The sequence below is a fragment of the Enhydra lutris genome, unplaced genomic scaffold, assembly GCF_002288905.1.
Source record: "Enhydra lutris kenyoni isolate GAN:26980312 unplaced genomic scaffold, ASM228890v2 scaffoldscaffold2, whole genome shotgun sequence".
Taxonomy (NCBI): Eukaryota; Metazoa; Chordata; class Mammalia; order Carnivora; family Mustelidae; genus Enhydra; species Enhydra lutris.
In genome coordinates, this window is record NW_019154086.1 from 37,749,463 (window position 1) to 37,772,605 (window position 23,143).

A 23,143-nucleotide genomic window follows, 5' to 3' on the forward strand; every position below is an offset into this window, starting at 1 on the left:
GTATTGGCTTTCATGTGAGAGGTCCTAAACGTTTTAGAATCCATAAGCTCAATTAAGATTATAAGAGTTGTAAACACACTGCCAGGAAAAATATGCAGACATTAACACATAAATCCAGCACAACTTTTCAGAAAGTTCATGGACTCTGAGAAGACACCCAAGCATCCCAGGGTAAGAATCCCTAATCAGTTTATGGTACTAGCAAACAATTTAGATCACGAAAACCAGTTTATTCCAAGATTCTTAGTCATCCTACCCTAAATTTGACTCAAACAAAGAAATGTTATCTAGGGCAGACCTCAAAAGAATCTCTGGGTCTCTTAATTTAAATTAAGAGAAATAACTGAATTAAAATATGTAAAGATTGAACATAACATTTAAGAGAGAAAGAGACTAGAAGGAAGGTTTGCCTGGATTCAATCTAATCCAGAGAAAAGGAAAAACATAAAAAGTGAATTCAGTGAAGCACTACATGCTTAGATTTACATTTCAGAGAACAAAAGGAGTTACCCTAAAAATACTACCATCAGTTTTTAATAAATTAATGTAGCCAGTAATGTGCATCATATCTGCATTTATAGTTTTTTGTATTTTCTTCTGCATCATTAAAGTAAGATGAAAATAGGCTACAAAGGAATAAAGGAGTGACTCACTCAACTTAAGTAATGGGCTCTGTTTGACCTAAACGTGCACAGAACAGCACATATAAGGGAAAACACTTCTTTTTAACACATCCAGATCAGGACCACAGGTTTGGAGTGACGTGCTTAGAAAATAAGCCCTAGGAAGGAGTCAATTCACTTCCAGAAGCACTTATTAAGGACCCATGCTGAGGGGAAAAAAATGTAAAAGACCTGGCCCATTCTCTAAAAGTTCACCTTCTAGAAAGAAAAACAGAAAAAACAACTAATCATAAAGCTACAAGACATGGGGTGCCTGGCTGGCTCAGCTGGAGGAGTGTGCAAGTCTTGATCCTGGCATCATAAGTTTGAGCTCCATGATGGGTGTAGAGATTACTTAAATAAATAAATCAAATAAACAAACAAACAAAATAAACTTTAAAAAACATAAAAGCTACAAGACGTTTTGACAACATGGAGGAGGAAATAATTAAGTCCAACTGTCTGCACTTTCTGTATCTCATAGGCAATAAGCATCTGTCCGTCCCAGCTTACAGACACATCTGAGATCTTAACTTGAAGACAGGAGTGCCTGCAGTCTGCCTGCTATAGCTGTGGTCTACAATTTGTAATTATTAGGAAATAACTGAGTTAAGAAAACCCAAGGAAAATGCTGCTGAAAGTTGTTTTTAAAATACAAAATTTTATTACAGAAATTTTCTTATATTAATTTCAATTATAGGCCCATAATCTATTTTCAACCAGTAAATACTTCCTAATACCGGCCAGATTCAAACAATGCAAAGCCTACTCTTTTGGACTAGCAGATGGACTACCAAATAAAGCCAGGTCTTCCTTAGGATATTGGAGTGGTGGGGATGGAGGGATACACAGGTTCTGTATCCAGTTTAAAAGAAACAGTAAGCTATTACAAAAGATGTTTTATTACTAACTTCTCAGAAAATCATACTGAAAATCAGGTCATCTGATATCAACTTTAAAGCAAACAGCCCCTGCAATATGAATAATTACATTTATGTATTTCGGTCATAATGTACTTTATTAGTTCATTATTACTGAAAAATTATCTATTAGTTATAAAATGCTTTTATAATTTCAGCATATTTTTCAAGATAATTTTTCAGTGAAAAATCCCCCTTTGACCCCTAATAATTACTACAAAGTTTTGATTCACATTTTAAGGTATGTTTACCAAGAGGCCCCTTCTAGATTCCACTACCGAAAACAAGGATATTCTGTTTTTTTCACTCTAGTCCCAGTTCCAGGGTATATTCAGACAATCAGACATGTTTAGTGCACATGCACACAGACATCCATGGCTTACACTCCCCACATGCAGATCCTTGCGCCCCTCCCCCACCACTCTGCATAGTCAACTTTTGGAAAATTAGAGGATTGCTCCCATTTGCCTACCAGATGCTATCTTACAAATTAATTCAAATAACTGCCAACAGGACATCATAATTTCAAATATGTAAATTGCACTCTATAAACAAATTTCTAAGAATATTAAGCTCCACTTCTTTAAAACAATAATTATTTGGTAAGTGAAATTTAGTAAATATGATTTTAACATATAAAAACTTCAAGGCAAAAAAAAAAATTTTTTTTTTAAGATTTTACTTATTTATTTGACAGAGAGAGACACAGGGAGAGAGGGAACACAAGCAGGGGAAGTGGAAGAAGGAGAAGCAGGCTTCCTGCAGAGCAGGTAGCCCGATATGGGACTGGATCCCAGGACCCTGGGATCATGACCTGAGCTGAAGGCAGACGCTTAACAGCTGAGCCACCCAGGCGCCAATCAAGGCAAAAATTTGAGGAAATTTAGGAGTTCAAGATACAGGGGTGCCTAGGAGGCTCAGATGGTTAAGTGTCTGCCTTAGGCTCAGGTCATAATCCTGGATCCTAGGATTAAGTCCCCGCATCAAAATCCCTGCTCAGTGGGGAGCCAGCTTCTCTCTCTGCCTCTGCCACGCGCTCTCTCTCTCTGTGTCTCTCATGAATAAATAAATAAATAAAATCTTAAAAAAACAAATTTGAGATATAAACTACAGTCCCTCTCTTCAACAAGATGGCAATTAAGTGGGACAGACATACATGTATACAAATAATTTGGAAATGAAAAGGAAAAAAATGGGAAATGAAGATTATCTCAGGGAGTCAACACTTAACAGGAGTTGAGAGAGAAAACTGAAGGGAACTACTAGATGCTTTCTTTCAGAAAGTGGCTTTTTGGGAAAAATCTTGAAGAATGAGTTAAATTTCAAGAGAGAGATGAATAAAAGGAGAAACAAGTAAGTGGGAGATAGAATAACACCCCCAACCCCAAAGATGTCCACATGCTAAAGCCAGAACATATGAATACCTTACCTTAAATGACAAAATGGATACTGTGGCTGTGATTAAGTTCAGGATGTCAAGAGGGGAGAATTATCCCAGATTACTGGGTGGAACCAACGTAAGCACAGCAGTAGTTGTGAGTCAAAGAATTTTGACAGGAGAAGCAGGAGCCAGGGTCAGAGACTGGAAGATGCTGTGCTGATGACTTTGGAGAAGGAGCAAGGGGACACAAGCTAAGGAATGCAGGTGGCTTACAGAAGCTGGGAAACACAAGGAAACGGATATTCCCATACAGTCTCCCTAAGAATGCAGCCCAAATGACACTTTGATTAGAGCCCAATAAGACCATAACCTCCAAAACTGCAAGAGGAAAAATGTGTGGTGTCTTAAGCCACTAAATTTCTGCTAACTTGCTATGGCAGCAATAGGAAATTACTTCAAAGAAATTTTAAACAAGCACATAAAAAGTGGCAAATGGGACACCTGAGTGGCTAAGTCAGTTGGGTGTCTGCCTTCAGCTCAGTCATGGTCCTAGGGTCCTGGGATCAAGCCCCTCATCCGGCTCCCTGCTCAGTGGGGAGCCTGCTTCTCCCTCTGCCTCTATCTCCTCCCTTCTGCTCATGCTATCTAAAAAATGAAACCTTTAAAATATCTATTTTTTCATATCATTTGTTCCAATAATTCAATCTCTAAAAATATAACCCAAGGAAAGTATCTTCAAGTAAGAAGATAGGAGTACTCAAGTTATCAGCGAAGCATGATACTAAAACACTCTTCCTCTTCTAGCTCCCAGAAATTGACAGATTCCCTCTGAAATTGGAAAGAGGCTCTTAATGGATCAAAACAGAGAAAAGATGGTGAACTCACAGGGAGAGAGAAGGTCTTTATGGATGGTTCACAGGCAAGAGCATTTGTCTTCAACAATGAACTATGGGCATTTTTGTAGTGCTTGTTTAATTTTTCTATTTTTCTGCAGACAAATGGTGATATTTCAGTATCTAATTAAAGATGTATAAAATAAGGAAGGCAGCCTAGAGGGTCCTGCCACTGAACAAAGGGAAAGGGGAAGACAAAGATGCATGGTTACTAGTAAGGCTCAAGTCCCCTCCGACAGCATTCTCCCCTCTCAAACAAGGTCAGCTCCCTGCCAGCCTACCATTCCTCCCTCCTTCCAGAAGCAGCACCCCTACTTCTCCTAGGGATACTGCTCCTCCTGCTCCAGGGGATTCACAGAGGGGTACCCCATCCTCTTAGCTTTAGTGCCAAATTCTGGATTGGGGTCTCCCACGAGCAATGATGACTTTAGGCAATTCTTTGGTCACACACACACACAAAAAAATCACTCTCAGGAACTCATCAGTTGTGCTACTCTGTGCTCAATCTTGTAAAACATTTGGGATTCTAAGAGACAACCCCTAACCAGACGAAACTTTCTATTCTGATCAAAAATATTTTTCAGGGGGCGCCTGGGTGGTTCAGTGGGTCAAAGCCTCTGCCTTCAGCTCAGGTCATAATCCCAGGGTCCTGGGATCGAGCCCCACATTGGGCTCTCTGCTCAGCAGGGAGCCTGCTTCCTCCTCTCTCTCTGCCTGCTTCTCTATCTGCTTGTGATCTCTGTCTGTCAAATAAATAAGTAAAATCTTTTTAAAAAAAATTTTTTTTCAGGATACGTTTTCTGCCATATGTATTGCTTATTCTAGCCATTACTAAAATCTTAGCATTTATTAACTGACAAAAACAGACACAACAAAAATTAAAAGCTGAAACTTCCTGACCTTTTCAATCATTTTTTTTTTGAAAGATTTATTTATTTGAGAGCACGAGCAAGCATATGCATGTGTAAGTGAGAGGAGGGGCAGAGGGAGAGGGAGAGAATCCCAAGCAGACTCTGCGCTGAGTGCAGGGCCCCATGTGGGGCTTGATCTCAGGACCCTGAGATGATGACATGAGCCAAAATCAAGAGTCAGATGTTTAACCAACTGAGCCACCCAGATGCTACTCTTTTCAGTCATTTTTAATGAAAATTTAAAACATAAAATTACTTAGTATGGACTTATAATCACCCTTAAAAATAACAAATTAAGTTATCTTGGCAAATTTACAGGTGGTAATAAAGATAGTTAACATTTATTGGGTGTTTACTCAATTTACAGTCCAACATTGCAATAAATGTGTTTCAGGAATTATTTCTTTTAATCTTTACTACCTATGAGCTAGTTATCATTGCCATTTTACAATTAAGGAAGCCAAGGCATAGAGATGTTAAATACCTTGTCCAAGATCACTCAGCTAATTAATAAAACTCTTGCCACAGCATAAATCTCAGGATATGAACTAAGTAAGTACAGCAACGCTGTGTTTTCAACAGAACCTGGGAAGGTAGTCTTGACCCTCCTCCCAGAGTACACAATGGCCTTTGTGTGAGCTCCTAGCTTCTCCGGGCTCTTCTGCCTCCACTCCCGATGCTTACGACATCAGAGTGTTCTGCTCTCTTGCGCAGAATATTACTTCCATGTAACAGGCATCTTTCACAACGTGGCTTCACGATTATCAGAACTCCAGCTATTGGTTTCAAATAATCCATGAGGACATGGAGACATGCCACTGAGAGCAACTAAAGAAAGTCCTTTACCATCTCAAATACTGTAAAGGAGAGCTGGAGTCTTGAGGAGCAGGAACAGGCAGCTTTTCATACTGGTACTTCATAATAGATAGTAAGACTTTAATAGTCCACCGCCTGTACCCTGAGTCCGCAACTCCATAGAGGTGACAAGGATAGAAAAGAATGAAAGAGACAGACAGAGAGAAACTGAGCTGTGGCACATAAAATTAAGGCCAGAGAAAAAGAGCCAAAACAGAGGGTCAAGAATCTGAATTCTAGCCACGGCAGAAATTAAACATGTAATCATGGCAATAATAGTAACAACACTTGTAAATTTCTAGCCACAGGTAGCAGCAGAAGTAATGACTGAAAATATCGAGCAGACACTGGGTGTTTCACACACATCATCTCTAATCTCAAGAAACTCTGCAGTAGGTCTTCCTATTACCATTTCACAGATAAGAAAAGATAAGAGGTTCAGAGGTTAAGATGGCCAAAGGCACAGAGATATAAAGTGGCAGAACTAGGAGACCTAATTCCTAACTCCAAAGCCCATTCTTTCTGCTGCTCCCATCATCACTGAATCAAGATCCCTAGAAGCACAAGGAGCATCACTGTTACATGGAAATCTCTCAAGTAGCTCCCACGCACACGTGCACGCACACACACGCACACCAGGAAGCCTGCTGCTAAGCCCCATTCCAACCAGCCTCTGCCACCCACTATTATAGCTGGACTTCTACCGCCTGAGGAACGTGCCAGACTTATAATCAAATGGGTGTGCAGAAAATGAATTTCCAAAGACTTCATTCCTCTTCTATCACTTGCTAGATCACACACTCGTATAAGTCAAGGATTTGTCTTTTTCATGGCTTTATTTTCAGCCATCTACAACAGTGTCTGGCACACAGTAGATATTCTTCATCATAGAGTAAAAGCAACACTGTATTACTTGAAACCAAAAGCAAAAACAAGGTAAGATGCGGGGCAGACAATGGTGGCAGGAGTTTACATTTTATTCTCCTCCCCCAAAATACACATTGCACTTACTTAATATAAAACAGTATCTGGTAATCTAACAGCTAATTAAGTGCTAAGTACTCGATGTATTCTCATTGCTAATTTAATGACTCAAGGATGCTGGTCCGAACACTATCACTAAGAATCATTCTGAAGGATCTAGCCAATGGGAAGAAGAAATAGATACTTGAAAGAATACGGTAACATTACTAGAGTTTACATAAAATGATTATCTTCCTCCACCAACTCAGAGAACTAGAAGACTTTATTAGAATAAAAGAGCTGAACATCTTAAGTAGAAGAAAAACAAGCAAAAAGTGATGGACAACAGTAAGCAGAGAGAAGAAAATCCTGCAGAGTATTTTGTAGAATGTAATCCATTTATGTCCTCCAACCTGTTAAGTGTCCATATATGTATATAAATACCCAGGAAAATATCGAAAGGAAATGTTCCAAAATGAACAATGGTTACTGCTCACGTATATAAGGAGTGTTTGCTTTACAGTATGCCCCGTTCTGATGCTTTCACTACAATGCTATGGGTCTTCAGCAAATGAGGCCTGAAAGTTAAATAACTCGTTAAATGTCTCAAAGCTACAAGGTCACTGACCTAAAAGTCAAATCCATGCTACATGCTCCACAGGAGGAGCTCATATGCCAACATGCTCCCCTTCCAGGCAGAAGAGTGGGAGAAGGGTCCAAGTTGTGGGCTGAAGGGCACTTCATGATATCAAAAATAAATTCCACCCTACGTGCATAAAAGTCACAAGATACCTGAAACTAGTAACACTATAAATCATACTGCGCTGTATTGTAATAACTAGTACTTCAACAAATATTTTTAAAAAACACAAGACAAGAAAAAATAATTGCTAAAATGAGAACAAAAAAGACAATGAATGGACACAAAATTCAAAAATCAATAAGGTTCTTCAAACAACAGCATTTTTAATTTAGCCTCATGAACTCTGGACACACGGTGGTAAACTACCATGTTAAAATCATTATTAACTCTGTTGCAAATAAACATCATTAGGGTCCCATCTACATCTATAATAAAGGTACCCCAAATGTGGAGGTCCTCATCATCAGGAAGATCTGTCACATTTTTCTTTCCTAGAAATGGTGGGGCTTAAACTTGATAGACTAAGGCTAATTCAGTTCTTATTCGGTCACTCAATAACATAACAGTCTATAAAAACTAACCACATGTCTTCTGTAACAAACAAAGAAGGGAAAACAATTGACAACTACATCTGAAAGTCAGGCTTCCTCTAGAAATTAGAAGATACTTGGTGAGACTGTTTGCTATTTTAAGAGATTTGTTAATATGTTACCTATATTATAAAATAATACCATAAAAGGGAATGGGAAGGGCCAGCTGGGTGGCTCAGTGGATTAAAGCCACTGCCTTCGGCTCAGGTCATGATCCCAGGGTCCTGGGATCAAGCCCCACATCGGGCGCTCTGCTCGGCGGGGAGCCTGCTTCTCCCTCTCTCTCTGTCTGCCTCTCTGCCTACCTGTGATCTCTGTCAAATAAATAAATAAAATCTTAAAAAAAAAAGTTAAAAAAGGGAGGGGAATGGGAAAAACCAATCACTCATTACCATAAGCAACGGCAAACTAAAAGAACTTGAGATCAGATACTGAATAAAGCTCTTCAATAGCTTTATAATCTGAGACTAACGGGACATGTTTATATATGTAATTAATCATGCTTAGTCAACATTAAACAAAATGGTTATATCTGGATTAAAAAGTGTCATGATAGCAGCAATAAATGACAAGGGAGAATATATAAAGCAGTGTTAGTAGCAAGTTATATGGTTTGCAACCTGAGGCACATTACAGAGATCTGGATGAATTTCAAGAGTTGCATTAAGTTAAAACGTGGTCTAAACTGCTAATAGAATATAAGCCTGTTGCACAAGATCATAAATAGCACTTAACGCACAGAATCACCATGAAGAGCATAAGACTAAGACTGTTAACCACAAACCCAGAAGACATATTTACATATAAATAGTATGCACATGTGAAAAACCTTCCTAAATATGAATGACTGATTCCCCATGTATATTTTTTTTTAAGATTTTATTTATTTATTTGACAGAGAGATAGATCACAAGTAGGCAGAGAGGCAGACAGAGAGAGAGATAGGGAAGCAGGCCCCACCTCTGAGCAGAGAGCCCGATTCGGGACTCGATCCCAGGACCCCGGATCATGACCTGAGCCAAAGGCAGAGGCTTTAATCCACTGAGCCACCCAGGTGCCCCGAAGATTTGGGATTTTCTAACTTAAATATTGTTTACTATGCTGAAATTGTTACGCCTTTTAAAATCAGAGATTATTCCTACAAATGAATATGCAAATATTAACATGGAAACTGTGATAACTATAAAGGTTTTTCCCTCCTTTTTCCAAAATTACATCTGACACTTGTTTGTTCCACTTGTTTGTTACCTGAGATAAAATGATTTATTAAAGAAGTGGGACAAGGAATAGAATGTACTAGTCAAGAGCTGGATCCTAGGAATGCCTGGGTGGCTCAGTTGGTTGAGCGCCCAGCTCTTGATCTCAGCGTCATGAGTTCAAGGCCCCATATTGGGCTCCTCACTGGGTGTGGAGCCTACTTCAAAATTTTTTTTAAACATTTTTTTCTTAATAAAAAATGTTTAAAAAAAAAGATTTGGGTTCTAGAACCATTTAAAATTCCAATCCCTATTTTCCCACCAGTGAGTTGGGTATGACCTTGGACAACTGACTCATCATCTCTACACCTCAGTTTCTTCATCTGTAAGTAGGAGACAAAGAAAAAAAAATTTTTTAAACATGTTTCTCACTGGCCAGGGAAAAATTAAATCAGATGACATAACATATAATGGGGCCTAGTGCTCAAGATGTACTTTAAAAAGGCTGAAGAAAAAAGACTTGCATCACATGCTCAAAAACAATCTAAGAGGCCCACCACAATCTAAGTGGATTCATGACTGACCCTTATAATTACAGCAATGTCTAAATGTCTGGACATGTCATCCCCACCCCCAACCATGTTAATATAATCATCCTCTCACAACAAATTTACTTGAAGAAAGAAGAAAATGGTAGCCGTAAGAGGCTGGCACCCCCCTCACCTTCAGACACCCAATAGGAAACCATGTGACTTCTCCAGTACCAAGTGCTCTGGCCGGGCTATGATCAGCACCAACAATTCTAAAACTCAGCCCACACATCTCAACGGAAAGCCATCCAGGTGTGTTTCCTTGTTTGCTTGACCTCTGCCTCATTTAACTTTGTTATCTTGAGTCTTAATTTTTAAAAGTGACTTTTTCTTAAACATTAAAAAGCAACAACAATAACACCAACCCAAAATACCCTGGAACACTAGAGCATGATCTCTTTCACTACATGGGAGCACTGCAGCCGCGTCCCCCAGGCTGGGCCAGTCTCACCCGATGACTTCCCTGAGGGGAAATCTTTGTGAGCATCAAAGAATGTAAAAAGCCTGACAGATCCTGCCTATGCATTTTAGATTAATGGTCTGTGTGATGGATGGGTGTGTGTGTGTGTGTGTGTGTGTGTGTCCACAGTAGTCCCCAGGAACCCAAAGGACCATATTCCTTCCATGTCTCTAGAGTTGAACTGCCTCCCTAAATATTTCAGTTATAATAGTAGGTAGTGTTTATGGAGTATTTCTTTACTCACTAGGCACTATAAACACTTGAATGTTTTCTCGATATTGTTTCAGGTCATTTTCACATCACCAGGAGGTAGAAATCCCATTTTATAAGTGGGGAAATTGAGACTCATCAAGAGTAGGTGAATTGTACATAATGTGCCCAAGAAATACACTATTAATCTGATTTTTCAGCTGAGAACTCTGTCAGCCACCCTCCTACCTCCACCTGCACATGCTTTCTTAAACTTCTGAGCCTGTACCATCATTAAAACCAACATACTTTATAGATTTTCTTTCTGCACCCCTACTCTTCCAAACGCAATCCCATAGAGGGTTTTCCTTCCCAGTTCACTGTCCCAGCAGCTTTTCTGTAAGCCTCCCAAAAACCAATTCAGTAAGTATTTCCTGAGGACATATGGGGTACCAGGCATGGTGTTAAAAGACTGGTGATATGCTGGTGAGCCAAAGGAACACTGACCAACCTTGGGACTACAGGCTGGCAGGGGGAAAACATGTAACAAGCCCAGCAATGACAGAAACAGATTCTCCTTTGCACGGTGCTGAGAGTTCCTCAACTACATGGATGCCGACCTGCTCTGGCCCTGGCGGCCTGGGCCAGGGGGGAATCAGACAGCTGCTCTGGACTTGGGGCCTAAAACTCAATGCTTCATGAATAAGCAGAAAAGAAACAATAAATATATGTATTTTCAGGTTTGGGCGTGTGATGGTTTTGTATAACAGCAGACAAAGAGGAAACGGACATGCTGCAGCTGCTCTGGCCTTTTCATTACTCAGGAGAAAGTCGGCTTCCTTGGGCACCAAAGAGAGAAGTGAAAAGACGGCTCTTCCTGCCGTCTTTAGACTTTCCCTTCCATCCATGTCCCTCAGGGACCCAAAGATGCAGCTACTTCTCCCTTCACACCCAACACAAACAAGAAAAGACACCAAGAGGAAGGAAGCAGTCTGGGTACTCTGAAGGCTGAGGGGCACCCTACCCTCAGACTTGAGGTCAGCAATGCGGCCCCTGCCTGTAGGCTTCAACGGACAGACTCAGTCAGGACCTGGAATCAAGAGGTGCCCCCCATTCCCAACCACAGTCCCTTGTGTGGACATCAGGCTCCTCTGCCTCCATCATCCAGAACAGAAATGGTTCTGAAACACTGAGCAGGCAAATCAGTATGCCAGTGCATAAAACAGGCACCAGGAGTTGCAAAGTGACAGGCACTGGGCAAACATGGCCAACAGACACTGCCTGGCCTGCAGAGTGTTTTAAGAGTGGAAAAATCTACATGTAAATCTTGACATCCAAGTTCTCTTGAAATGTTGAATGATCAGACGACAGTGGGTCAGTGTTCCCAAGTAGCAGCGGAGACAGGCCTCTCTACTTAGGAAGGGCAAGCACCCTCCCAGGTCGCCTCTCAGGGGCCCTGGACCCGCCGGCCTACCATTAACTTGCACCACTGCCTGACAGCGGTACAGTCCAGTCTCCAAGCCCTGTCCTCAGCACTACGGGTTTTATAATGGAGAATCAAGCAGCACAGATCTAGAGTAAGTAAACACTGCGGATTTTAAGATTTTTATTTTCACCTCTCTTACAACAGGAGCCAAACCCTAAGGCAGAAAGAGTGGCTGAGGGTGAGGGCTGCAACAGAAGAGAGGGTAAAGGAATAACACCGTCCACGCAGCACGACGGGAGTAGGCCGCAGGCCTGACATACCCCATCGTGGGGCATACTCAGTCACAGGACCGCAGCCCAAGTACAGGGCAGGACAGGGACCTCAGTGCCTTTATCCCGTGCATTATGGCTTTCGACGGGCTTCGACCAAACATGGAGATTAACTACACACACAAACCTGAGCTTCGGACTCCGAGTCCCATCTGTACGGCTGCTCTCCCATCTCCCTACAAGAAAGCGGAAAGGACGAGATCTCCTTTCAGCAGTTCCAGAGAGAAAGGAATCAAGAAGGGTGAAGTCCAACTTGCTCACACAGATGTGAGGAAGCAGGCTGAGCAACCCAGGGCCCAGGCCGACCGAAACAACTCCAACAAAAACAAACCTCAAGCTCACTGCAGTTGCAGAGGCTGGTCACTTGTTCTATTATCTTTCATGTTGTCTCTAAGTCCTAACACACACTATGAAACCAAAAAAAGAGGAAGCACATTTTAAAGAAGTGCGACCTGTTTCTGAATCCTAATCACACCACTCTATGCAACTCCTAATCAGAAAAGTATAGTTTCATCATACTGGCTCTTCCAACATAATACTAATATTACTACTAATTACTGCTATTTATAGTTAACATTTTTAAATACATTTATAGAGTGCTTTATAATGCTCAAAGTGCTCGTGTCCCTTAGGGATAGGTATGCTGGCATAGAGCACTTGCCCTAACAAATGAGGACACTAAGGCACAGAGCCTGCAAGTTAAGTCGCTCAAGGTCACATAGCTGATCATAGTTAATACAACTCCACAGCTCATCCATGAAGTCCAGATATATATATATAAAGCGACTTGGTAGTCAAGAAAATAGTAGTCCCTGGTGAAGAGAAAACACAAAATGAAACACTGTCATTTGCCGGCATATACATACACACCTTGATATACACACACTCGCACAAACGCCAAAGCCATATTGTAAAACGTATAATGTTTAACAAAATTAACTTAATGTTAAATATTTTAATGTTTAAAAATTATCCTAATGTTAATTAACTGGATCTGCCTATTCTTTCTAACAGATTAAGAAAAGGTGAGCAGTCTGAATTATGGGTTTAAAATATAATTTTTGTCTTACTCATAAAAGAGCACTGTAACCACAAAGCAACCTCACTCCCATCAATTCTTTCCATAATTGAGTCAACATTTGAAATAATTACTCCTAAATGGACAACACTGACCTTCCTTCAGATGAAACATCTCACTACAACATCCGGGACTCTCAGTCCTGAGCACATGTCGCCCTCTAGTGGCAACCACTTCCCCATATCCTGGGGGAAGTCCCTCATTGGAGACAACTGTGCTTTAGATTTGGAAAGCTTATAGTGTGATTTTATTCACAAATACAAAACTTGGGGCACCTGGGTGGCTCAGTCAGTTAAGCGTCTGACTCTTAATCTCAGTTCAGGTCTTGATCTCAGAGATGTGAGTTCAAGCCTTGAGTTGGGCTCCATGCTGGGCATGGAGCCTACTTAAATATATGTATGTATTTATAATCTATGTAATTATATGTATATTTACATAATTATACATTTTATATACATGTATATATAACTTCATTTCTGCCCTTGATAAGACACTCATCATTTTCTCTTAAGAGTGCTAGTGAATAACTTAAGTCTCTGTGGGTGAATGGGCAATTCGTTCACTAGAAGTTCTATAGTCAGGCTAACCACAAAACTCAAGTGGTTTTGGTGCACTTGCTAAAAGGCTCACAAGAGAACAATACAGTCTTTACTCAACACTTGGAGCAAGAAGCTTAGCAGTTCAAAAGGATATCTTGAATTTGAGGTATCCCTACTTTCCTTCCAAGTATCTCACGTCTTATTAATTCCTTATTAATTCCTAATCTATTAATTCATATTAAAAACCTCAGAAGTCTAGCAACCTTTCACCTAAGAAAGTCTTTATTACAACTGGACACCCCAAAAGAACACAGTAACACTCTAACTTGTGTTAATCAGCAGAGAATTGTACAGACTTATAATCAATGTACTTTACTGAAGTACCAAAGCATTGCTGAGACCTCACAATGAATGAGAAAATACGCTCGGTCTGTACCTCACTCAACAGTCTGGTATTCTACTTGGCACCAGTGAACTTGAAACTTATCTTTGAGAAGCAGGGTGATAATACAAACTATTCCAAAAAGAGGAATAACCTAGGACAGGTTCACATCATGTTCACATCAGGGTGGGATAAGGAAAAGTTTCAGGTTATTGCTTATGTTGTTTAATCTCTCCTTTCCCCATATGCATTCTCAAAGGCTAATACAAAAATCAAAGATAATAGTAATCAGTCAACTGAGGTGTTCCTTGAAGACATGTACCATGTCTTAAAACTTACCTCTTCATTCCTGGTGCCTATTAGAACCTGGATATACCATGAGTGCTTTCCATTGCAAAAAGAACACAGCCTTGCTCATTGTCCCAAAATAAGGTTGGGGGGAAAAAAAAATGAAAAACCTTTGTTTCTAGAGCAGTTCAATAATGAAACAATCTAATCCAAGAATGCGTAAGATCATAAATGTCTGTGATAACCAGTTAATTTTATGTGTGAATCTGGTTAGGCCATGGTACCCAGTATTTTTAACCAAATTCCAATCTAGATGCTGCTGTGAAGATATTTTTTTAAAGGTGGATAACATTTAAATCAGTAAAGTTTGAGTAAAGCAGATTATTCTCCATAATATGGGTGGGCCTCATCCAATTAGTTGAAGGCTTTGGAGAAAAGATAAGTCCCCGAGTAAGAAGGAATTCTGCTTCCAGATGAATTTCAGACTTAAGACTGCAAAATCAACTGTTTCCAGAGTCCCAAGGTTGCTGGCCTGCCCTGCACATTTAAGATTTGCCTGCCCTCAATCATATCAGCCAATTCCCTAAAATAAACACTTATTTCTCACTTATGTGTGTATATATGTGTGTGTGTGCGCATATACATATATACACATATATGTGTTCATATATAAATATGTATACATACATATGTGTATACGTATATATCTATATGTATGTATACGTGTGTTTGTGTGTGTGTGTGTGTACACATATATGTATACATACATACATCCCCTTCCCATACTGGTTCTGTTTCTCTGGAGAATCCTAATTCATGGCATACAGATTTTCCAAAGACCGTGACCACAATACTCATTCATTGCTCTAAATATTAAAATATATTCCCCCTAAGTTAAAGCCAAACCATTATATAAGGTTCAATCACTAGATGAAGGATATTTTGCTAGAACTAAAATGATGAGGGTGAGGGGGGTGATGATAAAAGGTCCAAGAAAAATCTTTCCAATAAATAAACCTAGGTTGATCAGCCCAATGGACATTTCATTTTAATAATCTGGGGACATTTTAGTCCAACAATAAAATGATTTCAGGGTGTAGACACCTTCATAAGCTATTACACTTCATAGGAAAGGCTCTGCCAAAATTTACTTAATGAAAAAATAAAATATGATGAGAAAATTTAAATAAAGAGAAGAAAAATATTAACTACCTCTTGGTTATCTTTGTTTTGGTTTGCCCAGAAAATCTTATGATAAAGCGTCTCCATGGAATTGCTGGAATCAGTCCGATCAAAACAATGTCGATCCAACACTTCCAACGTGTGCAAAACCCGACTAATGGTCACCCCTAGATGTGGAAATTAAGGAAGCCGTTAAAGAGGTCAAACAAAGCCACAACAGCATAGTACAAAATCATCATTACGTAGGACCAAAGGGATTTGAAGAAAGTGTCATTCTCAGCGGCATGTAAGAACTGACGACGAAACCAAACCCGACGTTCTAGACAGCCAGGAACTAAAAGGTATCTGTGTGAGCGACCTTACTAACGACGTGGACGGATTTTTAAGAATCAGAAACATGGCATAAAGTCCAACATTCAAAGGCACTCCTTCCCTCCCTCGTGTTATGTACCTGCTGTTGACTCTTGGCACTTGTCAAAAGACCACCGAACTTCTACTGCACGGCCTCTTTGTTTGATCTGCTGTTCCACCTCGTAAATCCTTGCCCGAACCTGAAAGATAATCGCTTCTAATTAACTTGCTCTAGGAAAGCCACAGCGGCTGTCTAAATCATGTCAGGTTTTCCACATGAGCACAGCATCTTACAGTCCTGACTACCTCACAGCAGACTTAGCCTGCTGCCTAAGAAGTGCACTTCAAAGTTTACCAGTGGTGGTTCAATGGTTCAGTGCCAGTGTTCAATAACAAATGCTCACCCCCCCAAAAAAAAAAGAAAAAAGAAATGCTTGCTTTATAAGTGAAAATTTTTTAGAATATCATATGGAAAGGTGAAAGCTCTAAAGTAGCATTTTTGAGCCATTGTTTTATGTATGAAAACGAGGAGGCATGTTTTATTAATTTAAGAAAAATGCTTGGCAAAAAACAGGGATCTTAGTCTCAACATTAGATCCTGTGGTTTAAGTTTCTTAAGTTTCTGAACCAAAAAACCCAGCACTAATCAAACTAACCCATCAAAACACAGTTACTAAATATCACAGACTACCAACTAGGAGCGCCCTGGTCATGTACTCGAACCGCCGTTAACCACAGTGTGGGCGGCAGAACTCTGTGAGAATTGCCCAGCACGAGGGAAAGAGGGGAGGGAGCAACGTGATGAACTTCTGTGGTTCAGAGAGGCTAAATACTTCCCCCAGATCCCCCAGAGAGAAGGGGAGCAGGGCTGGGAACGGCACCCAAGCACCTGAGATGCTAACACCTCAGACTGCTATGGCGTGACGCCTCTTAAGAATGAAAAGCCCCGTCAAACCACCGTTAACAGGAAGTCTACCTGCTGATTGAAAGCCGTGTTCCCACCAGGCATGGGGAGGCTGGAGGGGGCCACCTGCAGCAGATCCAGGGGCGAGCCTGGGTTCGCGCTCTTATTGTCGTTTGTGGAATAATTCCACACCAAGGCACTTGGGCAACAGAGAGTGACAGTCTGGAAATGAAGCAGGAAAACCCAGATATTTAACAGAATGACAAAAGTGCAACAGCTTAAAAGTAAAAATGATGCCTTGTCATAACAATATTATAGTTTCCTACCACTGAATTTAAAACATGGACCACTTACCCTATTCCCAAATTTTCAAGACCTAAGATAAAACTATAATTATTCATTTTGAGGGATGCCTGGGTAGCTCAGTCTATGTCTGACTTCAGCTCAGGTCATGATCTCAGCATCCTCAGATGGAGCCCGATGTTGGACTCTACACTCCACGAGGATTCGGTTTCTCCCTTTCCCTCTCCCTCTGCTTGCGTGCTCTCGCTCACTCTCTGTGTCAAATAAATAAAATCTTTACAAACAAACAAACAATTACTTTTTTTTAAAGATTTTATTTTTTATTTATTTGACAGAGAGAGAGAGAGCATACAACCAGGGGGAGAAGCAGAGGGAGAGGGAGAAGCAGGCTCCCCACTGAGCAGGGAGGCTGACATGGGGCTCGATCCTAAGACCCTGGGACCATGACCTGAGCCAAAGGCAGATGCTTAACTAACTGAGACACACAAGCACCCTCCCAAAAAAAGAATTATTAATTTGAAATGCAGGAGTATAGCTACTGACTGAGAAATCAAGGAATATCATAATTCATAAACTAACATTCCAGCACCAAAAACCTAGGAAAGTTAATAAAAACACAGTAATCACCACTGAAAATTTGTCACTTAAAACAGTTCATTCAATTAGAAAAATGAGATGGAATTAAAATATGTCATTTCTAAGGTTATAAAACCTAAAAAGGAATTTTCTTTTAAATCTATGCAATAATCTCTGAGATAATGTAGTACGTGGCTTCATAGATGCTGGAAAGGTAGGAACCCTGGACCAGTGGGTGGGAAATTTTCTATAAAAAGCCAGACGGTAAATGCTTTAAGCTTTGTGGGTCACCTCTAATTTTTGTCGCATATTTTGTTTTACAAACTCACTAAAAATATAAAATATGTATGAAAATATAAAATATATTCTTAGCTCCTGGGCTGGACTTGGCCTCCAGGTTGTGGTTTGTCTACCCCACCTCAGACCCCTGAAGACATTTTTCATTCAACCAGCTTTCATGAAGCACTTTCTATAACCACCTGACCCGCAGGTCACAAGAAGCCCCTGAGGGAGGCAGTGCCATCCTCCAACTGCACCAGAGGAACATGAGCCATGGGGGAGATGTGGTAACCAGCCAGACTGACTTCAGCCCAGGTGCCTGGAACCACTATGCTGAGCCTGCTGCCTCCTACACGTAGACTAGAGATTATGGCTCCAGTGTACTTAAGCACTTACTCCGCATGGTACGGCGCCCTGGAAGCCTTCAGCCATCGCAACCTGAACCCTCTGAGGTAATAAAGTGGGACCTGTCGCCATCCCCCTCACACCCAGGAAACAGAGGCTCAAGGTTCAAGTTAGTCAGTGGCAGAGCAGAGGCTAAACTCATGTCTGCGATGATTCTAAAAAAAAAAAAATAGGTCTTAGCTGCCACACTGTGGTGCCACTCAACAACAGACTGGACTTATTAGAGAGGGAATGCAGTATTTCTTTTCTAAAATGCAAAATTAAATATTGAGAAAACTAGATTCCAAGGTCTAGGGAGTGTCTTGGTGGGAAGCAGGTGGCAGACATGAAGAACGTCAAGTCCCTGAGCCCCACCAATGCATCTGCCCCCACGGGCCCACATCTCCATCTCCCTCCTCCTGCATGTGTGTTGGGGGGCGGGTGAGGAGCGTCTCCCGTCTCCTGTCCATGATGGCACCCTTGCCAGTGTTCTGAATTCCAAAGCCTCCAATATCCAAAGCACTGGTCTCTCAAACACCGTGCTTCTTCTATTCTCACTCTCTCTACAAGTTTACCTTTGTCTCAGAAAACAAAATCTTTTAAAACTCTCCACTCGCCTAGCAGCACTCTCTCTCTCTTCCCTTCACAGACATGTTTCTCAAAGAGGTAGCATTATTTCTCTCCATTCTTCATCACTCCTCAAACCACCTTAATATGGCTTCTCACTGTGATCATCAGTGACCACAGTCTTCCCAAAGACAATCCAGCCATCTCTTACCAGATTTCCCCACACCACTGGGCACTGCCCACTACTAATTCCTTTTGGAAACTTTCTGCAGTACCTAGAGAAGCAGCTTAGCACGGCGGTGTAGACTCTGGATCCAGACTGCTAGGTGTGAATTCCAGCTTTGCCACTTGTTTGCTGTGTGACCTACACCATTTCATCACTAACGCTGCAGCAGTAACACTGGTTCCAATCCCATAAGATGGTTCTGAGAACTGAATGACTTACTATAGGTTATAATTTACAACAGTGCTTACAACACAATCATTAACAATCTTGGGGATGCCTGGGCGGCTCAGTCAGTTAAGTGGCTGCCTTTGGCTCAGGTCATGATTCCAGAGTCTTGGGATTAAGCCCCATGTTCAGCCCTCTGCTCAGTGCGGAGTCTGCTTCTCCCTCTCTTCTGCCCCTCCCCCATGTTCATGCTCACTTGCTCTCTCAAATAAATAAAATCTTAAAAAAAAAACAAAAGAACCCTAATAATCCTATTTTTATTCTCACCGTCCTTGACTATAACAATACTCTCCACTGTGTGTTCTCTCCAGTCCAGCCAGACTTTCATGGTTGCCTCCATGGACTTCTCGTCTGCCACCTCTCAACCACTCAGGCCCCCCGAGAGATCCACAGCTCGCCTCTCACTGCTAACTCTTTGGGAAATCTCACCCCCTCTGGGGATTTGGGTGAGCCTAGTGGTCCTCAATGATTCAAACCCACACATCTGGCTGGTGGTCTCCCCAACTTCAGAATGAGACGTGTTAACAACCTCTTGAACAGATCCATTTAGTGATGTGAAAGAATAAAATAATCCAACCTAGTCCAAAAGTGAACTTACCTACCCTCTCTCAAACTGACTGCTTGGCCTCATCTCTCTCTTTCCCCTACCTTGACACTCCCACAAATCCTCCCTCTACTGTGGCCAGAACAATCTAACTAACCACGCAACCGACCGTGTCATTTCCCTGTCTAAAATCCTGCAACGGCTTCACAATCCTAAGACAAACAGGGAGTCTTCTATGCCTGATCCTCAACAGGCTTTATGCTTTACATTCCATTAATACCAACCTTTACGCACAATGACTAATAGACCTTCTGGCCCTTTTATCACGTTGTTCCCTCTGCCAACTGTTTTTAGCACCTTTTATTTAAAAACTAAACAAAAACAACTCTTATCATAAGCACTAGTCAGGACCTCTTCCTTCAGAAAGCCTCTCTGAATTCTAGGTTGAACTACAAGTTCCACTTCTCAACTCCCTTAGTCCCCTGTGCATCCTTCCATCAGCCTTGGCCAGAGGATACGGGAACTGTCCTCTCTACAAACCTGTCCTCCCAACGAGACAGTCAACTCTACCAGAGTGGAGAACACGTCTTTATGGCCAGCCCTGCCCCACAGCCGCACAGGAAAGAGCAGGACACAGTAAGAGCCCAAGAAATGTGACCTGAACACTGACCTGGGAGTTCCTGCAGGACAGGGCTGGTCTCATTCCTGACAGTATCAGCCCTGTGGCCTACATACTGCTGGATGTTCAAGGACCACACAAGCAGTGATGTTTGGCAGATAAACAGAGCCTGGTGAGTGACCCGGATTTTAAAGAACCAGAGAGGGATGGCAACCAGCTTAAGAGGCGGGCTGTGGAAGCTATGGAACACTGCATGGAGGAACGGTCTTTCCAGAAGAGAAGTGATACAGTGGACTCATTCTCTGGGTTCTGGAAGGCTTTTATCACTGAACTGCTGCACAGTGTAATAAAGGACAACTAGAGTAACTTTCTTCTACACAGAAGCAACAGATCTTCTGGAGAGAAATAAAAACATGAAATGTCACTCTTGTCAGTTATTTGGGTGAGGAAGAAATCGGAGTGTGCCATGAAAGTTGAAGGTACAATTCTCAACTCGGGCGTTTTCTACGCTGAATTGTAACATAAAATAGCAAGGGCCGGGGACTTACCTGCAGCATACAACTAAGTCCATAAACCAGGGGGCCATGCTGCGCACAGGACAGGAAGTCTGAGAAGGCCAGCTGCACAGGGCTCATGACAGGACCGGGGGGGCCAGGGCTGGGGGCCCCGATGCTTGAGCTGTTTGGTCCTATCATCATGTGGGGCGAGTGGGCGGCAAGGAGGCTGGGGCTATCGCTCAGCAGCAAGGCAAGACGCCGGGCACAAAAGTAGGCAAGACGACGAGACAGGTAAGCCGACTGAACAAACTCGTCCGAATACTGAGAAGCACAAGGACACCAGGCTTCAGTCATGTCCGATGCTATTCAGTGAAACAACTACTTTAACATAGACTTTTTTCATTAAGATAAAAAAAAGAAGAAAAAAACCCTTCAAAAGTACCGTGGAGACCAGTGCCATCCAATAGAAACAATGCAAGCCATGTACTTTGAGTTTCCTAACAGCCATCGGAAAAAAAGTTAACAGGCAAAATTTAAGAAAGTAATGTCTTTTCTTTAGCCCATTATATCCAAAATGCTATCATTTCAGCAGGTAATCAACACAAAAAAGATTTAATGAGATATTATGCACTTCTCTCCTGAACTAAATCTGAAATGTGGTGTGCATTTTATACTAAAAGCACATCTCATATTGCACCTGTCACATTTCAAGGGCTCAAAAGCCACATCTGGCTAGTGGCTACTCTCACGGACAGCACAGGCACAGACTGTCACAGGGAGGATACACAGGATACTAGCACAGTGTCGTCCCCAGGAGGGCACTAGGGAGAGGAAGAGAATCACTTTTCACTACACACTCCTGCATAGCACTTCAGCTATCAAGTCCATGTACTAGCATTCCAAGAAAACTTTTTTCCTAAATACATTTTTTCCAAATAACCAAAATTGTAACAGACCTTATAGCAATCATTAAAAAATAGGAAGCTCCCAGCCCCAGGGACTCAAAGACCATCAAAAGATAGAGAAAACCCTCTAATCCTTAAAAAAGAGAGGATTTGTTTTCCCAAAAATCTGTGTGCATCAGGAAATGGTATTTAAAGAGCTGTCTGCTTAGCTCGGTGACAGGAGAAATCAGGGCTGGGGAGGGGCGGGGGAGAGAATACTTTAGAAGGACAGGTGCTTAAAATCTATCAACATGGCCAACATAAATGATTGCCTCTTGATCATTTCATGTGTGTAGCATCAAGACATCTTTCCCTTCCATTCCAAAAAGAATTTTTCCCTCTTTGACCTCTACAGAGTTATCCTTATCAGACTCATTTCTTGCCCATAAAATCAACAGGCTCAGGATACTATACCTGCAGCATTAGTGGTAGCAAGAGTTTAAGAAGATCATCATCCATTGGTCTGATCTTTTCTAAAACATCCAAGATCCACGTCAAATATTCATGTTTCTCTAGCATTCCTTCCTTCAATGAACAAAGAAAAGTTACACTGATAACGTTAAAGCAAAACCAAGTTAACATTCAAAAAGAACACTATTACTCTTATGCTTAAGTGTAATTTTACTATTATTATTTTTGTTGTTATAGTAAAAATACAGTCTCCTGGATCACAGTCCAAATTCTAAACAAAACAAAGACCCAGTGTGATTCTGTGTGGTCAGTTTGGGATGGCATTTTTTTGTTGTTGTTTGGGGGTTTTTTTTGGTTGGATTGGGGGGGGGCGCAATCTGCTTCATTCTAAACTGAAAAAAAAATTTAATTCTTAATGAGAAAGGAAATTCAGAAGCTTTGAGACTCCCAGGGCATGTCAAGCACCTGGTTAGATTTCAGGAGAGTACGAACTTATACTCACAGGAGAAAACTTGTCCAATGGTGTTAATTACGAAGAACAAAAGCCCCCATCAGATGAAAATCCCATCAGATCTAATGCCCTCCTAATAACCCCTGCCTCTATCCTAAAATGAATTTCAGATACTCTAACCTATGTATAAAATAGGTTATACTAACCTATTTTATATAACCTTAAAAATCAATACAATGTCCGAATTAATCTTTAACAAAGAATTTAAAAATTATTAAAAAATAAAGTATACGTATTCCAACATAACTACCCTAAAAGTAACAACTCACCTCAAATTTCCAAAATGCCCCACAGGGGTGGTCTAGCCCCTCTTGACATAAGCACC

The 23,143-nt window shown here is 41.2% G+C and overlaps 1 protein-coding gene across 1 annotated transcript in view; it reads right to left on the reverse strand.

Moving 5' to 3' along the window:
- The window catches only part of LOC111146123 (mediator complex subunit 12 like), a 314,971-nt gene that overhangs the window by 223,257 nt on the left and 68,571 nt on the right, over window positions 1–23,143 (reverse strand). Inside the window, exons 6-10 of the mRNA XM_022501526.1 lie at window positions 22,311–22,421; window positions 21,004–21,273; window positions 16,805–16,954; window positions 15,929–16,028; window positions 15,508–15,644 (exon numbers count right to left, since the gene is read on the reverse strand). Of these exons, the coding sequence (XP_022357234.1) occupies window positions 15,508–15,644; window positions 15,929–16,028; window positions 16,805–16,954; window positions 21,004–21,273; window positions 22,311–22,421 (768 nt within the window). The remainder of the gene's footprint in view (window positions 1–15,507; window positions 15,645–15,928; window positions 16,029–16,804; window positions 16,955–21,003; window positions 21,274–22,310; window positions 22,422–23,143) is intronic.